Genomic DNA, 5,959 nt, shown 5'->3' with positions numbered 1-5,959 from the left:
AGTAGAGAGTGCTTGGAGATCGGAGACTCTACCTGCCGTCTGCGCCGGTTGGCGAGAAACGTCTTTCCTCATTTCTGCAAACTCGAACCCCTTTTGCGTAACAAAAATCGCTCTTGATACGATTACAGTTTTTCAGACAGCGCGGACGACCGCGCTCGACATTCGAAAACGCGCGGGACACGAAAGAATACGCAAGAAGCGTGAGAGAGCATTTTGGTTGTGATGCACAGTTTTATTTCTCTGCGTAAGTGAAGAGTACAGATCAACTCCTTATCAACTGCAAGTTCAGTTAATACAGGCACCGCAGGTGTACTTGTTTCTTTTAGCCACCTATTTGCACCAAGTATGCGTAAATACACAGTAAAAACGTAAGCAAATATAAGATAGGAAGTACATCGGTACTAAATGTTGGGGGGAGGCAATCGATAAAATCCCGAGGAGTAAAGCGAAAAAGAAAAGAAACAAGAGTTCCCCTCTCTCCCTCTCTCAAAGCTGCAAACGTAGGATAAAAAAAAAATCTCTAATCACCAATGTTACTGCTGCGTTTATAATAATTTCAGAATATATTACTCATTTATATAATATTATTACACGTAACTGCAGTAATAATAGCAGTAATAATAAATTCATGCTACTAATTCATATTAATCTACAATAGTAAAGTCTCTACAAAGTCTCTACAGTAGTAGGAATTATAATAGTAAAAATAATAATAAATCTGCAAAATGTATCTCTGTATATAGAATGTCAAACAGCTGAGAGACCAAATTTACTTCAACATAGAAAAATAGTTTGTCAATATGTAGATAAGATCGATTATTCAACTGGATACTCGTCCCGATATCCACGTGTCAGTCCGAAAATTTCGTCCAATGGCGGATCTCACGCGCTCGACTCGCGACTCCGAGGCAAAATTTTATCGTAATGGAAAAGAAAAAACCTGTCGCGACATAATCTGGATATTTCCATGGACGCGGTGTCGTCTATGTACAAATGTAAATTAAACGCTTAACACGCTATTATTACGTAAGAAACAAATTCAGTAATGGTTCAGAGAACAACTTTAAAGCAACTTATCTACATTACGTGTGTATATGACCACAATTTTATAACCGAAACGATATCTCAAACGTGACTGCATAGCATCAGTTACCTTATTAAGTACGTACAAGCACAAAGCATTTATTCACGTGTGTGTGTGTGTATGTGTACTTTTTTTCCCTCTTTACCGTCTTTGCATTTCTATCTTATTCAGCTCCTTATGTTAAAAATACAAATCCATAGTTTAAATTGTCGACGACGTCGGGAGCGCGATTTTGTTCGGAGGGAAAAATCGTAGATGCGTGCCGTTTAAAGTAGCACGGCAGTCCCGGTAAGTTTAACCCCCTATTTTTCACAACAAACAGTTTCAAGGTACTTAAAGAGCGAATAAAGATTTGTCTTGATCTTTGTTAATCTGGCGCTGAATGTTCTGGTTACCGGTAGTCGAAGTGTTCGACGTGGCAGTTGTGGCTGTAGAGAGCGTTGGTAAAGCTTCAGCCGCGGCTGCACGTTCTGCCAAGAAGCGCTCGAACTCCGACGACGTTAAGGATTCTTGATCCCCTTGTGCTCCAGGCTGCAATAACACAAGCGAACGGTTATTCGACACCGACATTCTTGTAAAGGGGGGGGGGAACAAAACGAAAACTTGTAATTGCTTAAACTCGTGCGTTATGAGTTTCAAGATTTGGCTCACTCAAATCGAATACGTACTTATAAGATTGATTTAAGCCTGTACAAGTACTTACTGTACGATCTAACCAAGCTGCCATTTCATTGAATTCAGATTCCAGACTCGGCTAAGTATAGAAAAACAAACACAAACATTGAACAAAACGACAAAAGAATGCAAACGATATTGTAATGCGTTCGAAGCAAATAAATATCCAACAGTAACATAATCAACAGTGACGCAATTAAAATTAAAACTTTCCGTATCTTTAGAAGCGATGTACAATTGTGTTGTGTAACGAATATTTAACATGCACAAGCAAGATGCATAAATAATTGCTGTACCTTGAGAGCTTTTAATTCACTTTTAGTGTGTGTAATAAAGTATGGAGAGATATCGGCAACATAAATTTATAGATACATAGAGCATTGGCGCATGCACTGCTTAACATTAGCATCAAGATGAATCGTAAAAGTATGTTTGTGTTGGATCATACTTAATGAAAAAGAGTATTATCGAAAATTGTGTTTGTTGGAAGAGATTCAATGACTGACTGAGTTTTTTCCTACTAATTAGTTTAAGAAGGAGATGATGTTACGCACACTAGCACTAGCAGCGGTCTGTTGAGGTAATTTAGGATTATTGCGGTTGAGAATTGCCGTGCTTAAGCTCCCTCCTCTCACCTGCTCCAAATTATCCTCATACTTGCTGCTGCTGCAATTGAAAATCTTAAATTATTATTGAATAATAATTGAGTAAGAATAAATTAATTTCAAAATTGGTCCACGTAAATACACGTTGAGATAAATAAATATATATTGAATATATGTCGGAAGAAACTTGGCAGTCTTTTGTGCGTACTTTTTACTAAGCCACAGAAAGATCACATAAGATAATTTTAACTCCTATCTAATCTAGTATGTGATATACCTATTTTTTGTTGTCTCATACGTTGCATTGCGCGACTGTGCAAACATGTCAAATTCATCGTTGTCCCCTTCTTTCTTCTCCTTTTGTCGCGGGCTTTTATCTACACCCTCAGCCGCATCTGTCATTGAAAATACAACAGATTAGTATCAACCTTGAAGGAGAGTTGATGCGTGACGCAAAGAAAAATAACGTGAGAAATAATACTGCCAAAACTTTAGTAGTATTTAATCTCATTGCGTGCAATTCCACGCTTGTTCTCTCCTTATATAACTTTGACTTGCCGAGTTCATTCATCCGCTTTGCTAAATTGTCCACGTCGTCGGATAAATCTATAAGCGATTCCGCTTCTCGTTTAGCACGAGTTGGAGTCGCTTCAGCATTCGGTGGATGCGCAATCGTCTGGGCCAATATAGCGCTCGCCGGTACTTGCATCTTATTCTTCGTATAACGCGTGTAACGAAGAAACAGATTGTTCAATTCGTCATTAATGCGTAATAATTCCGCTGTCATCTCGTCGTGGGCCAATTTACCGATCAAATCGACGACACGCTCCTGCATTGCCTTACACGTGGAATGAAGTTCCTGCAAAGAATCACATTGGGATTTCAGAATGTAGAATTTATACGCTGAAATTCGCAGGAGAAATGTTGTGAATCAACAATTTATCGGACAGATCCTACGTTCAATAGTTCAAGATCCGCAGAATCCGGCTGTTGCTTGGAACTTTGATCCGAACTCGTAAAGTACGCCAACATTTCCGACAGCACGCGCATATTTCCTTGAACGACGTCAAGTTCACTTTGTAATTTGGCCAATTGCTGTTCGCTTAATTGAGTCAACTGGCCAACGGACTGTGGCGTTTGAGAAGGTAGGTGCTGCGTTCCCAAAGATGCGGGCTGCTCATTCGTAGCGAGGGTCGCCGGAATTTGCTCAGATTCAGGTACACTCTGCAAAAGCAAATTACTTTAAGAGGTGAAACGAATCAAACGGATAGCAGTCTCGCCTAAAGAGGGCAGCTTACTCTTTCCGGCGTGATAATTGGTGCCATTGCATCCAGGTCGGTCATCGGGAACTGTATGCCCTTTATCTTTAATTCCTGATAAACCTGCACGACACCTTGAGTGTGCGGCTGATGACGGAATGTATCTGCCCAGGTTTGGATTAAGCTTAAAACTTTCTCTTGAACCGCTGTAGGTGGCTCGTTCTTGGGGCCGATTAGCTTCACTAGATCCTGCACAAACTCTCTCGAGCAAGCGAGAGCGTGAAAACGTTTTCCACAATTCTTCACACATGTCTCCAACACCTGTGATACATCAACGGTTACATAACACGTTATTGCGCAGCCATTTGTACCAATTAAATTAATAAGCACAGGTACGTTCGGTAACTTGTATCGATTGGCATAAGATTTACGTTACGGTATATTCGCAGGAATTGAGATCGAGCAGACCATCGTACAAGTGTGTCATAAATATAATAATACAGAACTGCTAATCTAATTGACACCGATCGTGTAAATTGTCCAAAGGTCAAAACTGCCACACGGCACTTGCTTATCGCGTTGTCGTTACAAAGATACGTCTGGCGAAGATCGGGGCGGAGCAAGAACCTGGATACATTCCGACACACTGGACGCAACTAAATGAAGCAAGCGAGATACTAACGGTAAGCGTATACATGACTATGGTATAATTTTTGCCCGCCGCCTGATTGAGTCTGCGCTTGATGGCTTTGATAGCGTCTTTCGGCCCATCCTCGGTTTCGTTTATAATGTCACATATCTCCATGTTAAGCGTCCAGTTCTCGCTGGGTAAGCTACCATCCGTAGCAGACTCTGAAAGCAGAGAGAGAGAGAGCTCTGAAGTGACCGGAGGCATTCGCTACACGGCGTTCGATGCGTCATCGGTCGTCGTCGATAATTAAACAAATCCACCCGTACGAGAGGTGAAATCGCGCGTGCCACGCCGAGTACGTAGTTGGAAATTGTCGTCGATCGATCGATCATCGCCGATATCGCGGGGGAAAGTCTCCTCCCGGAGGACGTGAGGCGGGACAGAGGCGATAGCGTGCCGCGGCGCGACGCGGCGCGTACGAGCGGAGGCGCGCACTTACCGATCTTTTGTCCCACTTGCGTGGAAAAGGGATTGCCCACTCCGAAAAGTGACATTTTCTCCAAGCACGTAGGGCCACGACGCTGTTAACTGACGCCTTTACCGCCGTTCGCGCTCACTCGCATACGTACACGTATGCGCGAGACGTGACCCGACAATCGCTGGCCGGGACGACAATTTGCGCACACTGACAACTTGTCAATTTCGCGTGAGGCCGATTGACAGAATCATATGACCTACGCTGCAACGGCGAAGGCGCACCACAGGGCAGACATCGAATCGCAAGTGTCACACGAAGCGCGCGGCCGCCAATCAGCGACGCGTCCCGCTGGCTCTCCCGCTGCTCCCGCTGTTCCCGCTGTCGCTGGTCGCGCCTCTCGCGCCCCGAACGATGCACGGCAAGGTAGACGCGAAACGGAGCCAAACGCGGAGAGCTCTCTACGCTCCGCGCCGAGACTTTTCCTCTTCCGCCGATCGACGACTTTGCCACTCGGAATTCGGACGAATTGCCCACGCGCGATTTAAAATACCGTCGAAGCGCAAGACACGGGCAACTTTAGAACGCAGTTTCGGCTGCACCCCGAGTGCACTTGCACTCCAAGACTCGCTCGAGAGCTCACGCGCGAGCGCGTTTTCTCTTTCTAGAATTTTCCCCCGGGGTCTCGCGCGGGCGCCAAGCGCGTTTGCCTTTTAAATGCGCGATGACTCAGTTGTTTCTTTTTCTTTTTCTGTCCAAGATAAGCAACAACTTGCGGTAAATTGCCGCGTCGTGTCAAAATTGTGGAGCATTTTCTCGTAAACGCCCACTTCGTGTTTGTACATTACTCGCGATAATAACAATTAAAGTTCGCGTCGCCGAGAAAGTACAATTATGTACTTTATAATCGTAATTAAATAATTATTTATATTTTACATTAATATAACATTTAAAACTTTCATCTTGCCTAGTTTGCGTATAAATGTTGAATTATTATAAATTTTCCTTGGAATTTTTTTATATTTGGAAACGCAATTAATACGACAATAAAACTTTGTTTTTGTGACACATTTTAACTAAAAATATTTATCTACAGTATAATATTATAATACATTTATAAAATTTTAAAACACGTTTGAGAAGTTTTTACGATACAGTTTGATATTTTTGTTTTGTTTTCCGGCACATATTGGCCTAGTTTACATCGTGCATTTGATACGCGTATCAAAT

At 42.6% G+C, this 5,959-nt stretch overlaps 1 protein-coding gene across 4 annotated transcripts; it reads right to left on the bottom strand.

Moving 5' to 3' along the window:
* Positions 1-211: 211 nt before the first annotated feature.
* LOC105569089 (TOM1-like protein 2) lies at positions 212-5,143 on the bottom strand. 4 transcript variants are annotated; one of them, XM_012025262.1, is made up of 9 exons: positions 4,754-5,143; positions 4,306-4,475; positions 3,663-3,944; positions 3,322-3,588; positions 2,923-3,223; positions 2,642-2,759; positions 2,395-2,425; positions 1,788-1,838; positions 212-1,615 (listed from the first exon to the last, which is right to left on the bottom strand). In XM_012025262.1, the coding sequence occupies exons 1-9, from the start codon at positions 4,806-4,808 to the stop codon at positions 1,418-1,420; spliced, it is 1,473 nt and encodes a 490-aa protein (XP_011880652.1). In that variant the 5' UTR covers positions 4,809-5,143; the 3' UTR covers positions 212-1,417. The 4 variants fall into 4 exon arrangements, with proteins under 4 accessions (XP_011880652.1, XP_011880650.1, XP_011880653.1 ...); XM_012025260.1 differs by having other exon boundaries at positions 2,314-2,425; positions 4,754-5,140; XM_012025263.1 differs by lacking the exon at positions 1,788-1,838 and having other exon boundaries at positions 4,754-5,142.
* Positions 5,144-5,959: the final 816 nt, after the last annotated feature.

This window comes from Vollenhovia emeryi, unplaced genomic scaffold (assembly GCF_000949405.1).
Source record: "Vollenhovia emeryi isolate VEMERY1.0 unplaced genomic scaffold, V.emery_V1.0 DF939126.1, whole genome shotgun sequence".
Classification (NCBI taxonomy): Eukaryota; Metazoa; Arthropoda; class Insecta; order Hymenoptera; family Formicidae; genus Vollenhovia; species Vollenhovia emeryi.
Note: the sequence above shows the minus strand (reverse complement) of the source record. Positions and strands in the feature narration are given on the sequence as shown.

Coding starts and splice junctions, on each gene's coding strand:
- LOC105569089 (XM_012025260.1), bottom strand. CDS start 4,808: ATGTCACTTTTCGGAGTGGGCAATCCCTTTTCCACGCAAGTGGGACAA. Junction 4,476..4,753: donor GCAAGTGGGACAAAAGATCG/GTAAGTGCGCGC, acceptor CTCTGCTTTCAG/AGTCTGCTACGGATGGTAGC. Junction 3,224..3,321: donor CGGATCTTGAACTATTGAAC/GTAGGATCTGTC, acceptor GATTCTTTGCAG/GAACTTCATTCCACGTGTAA.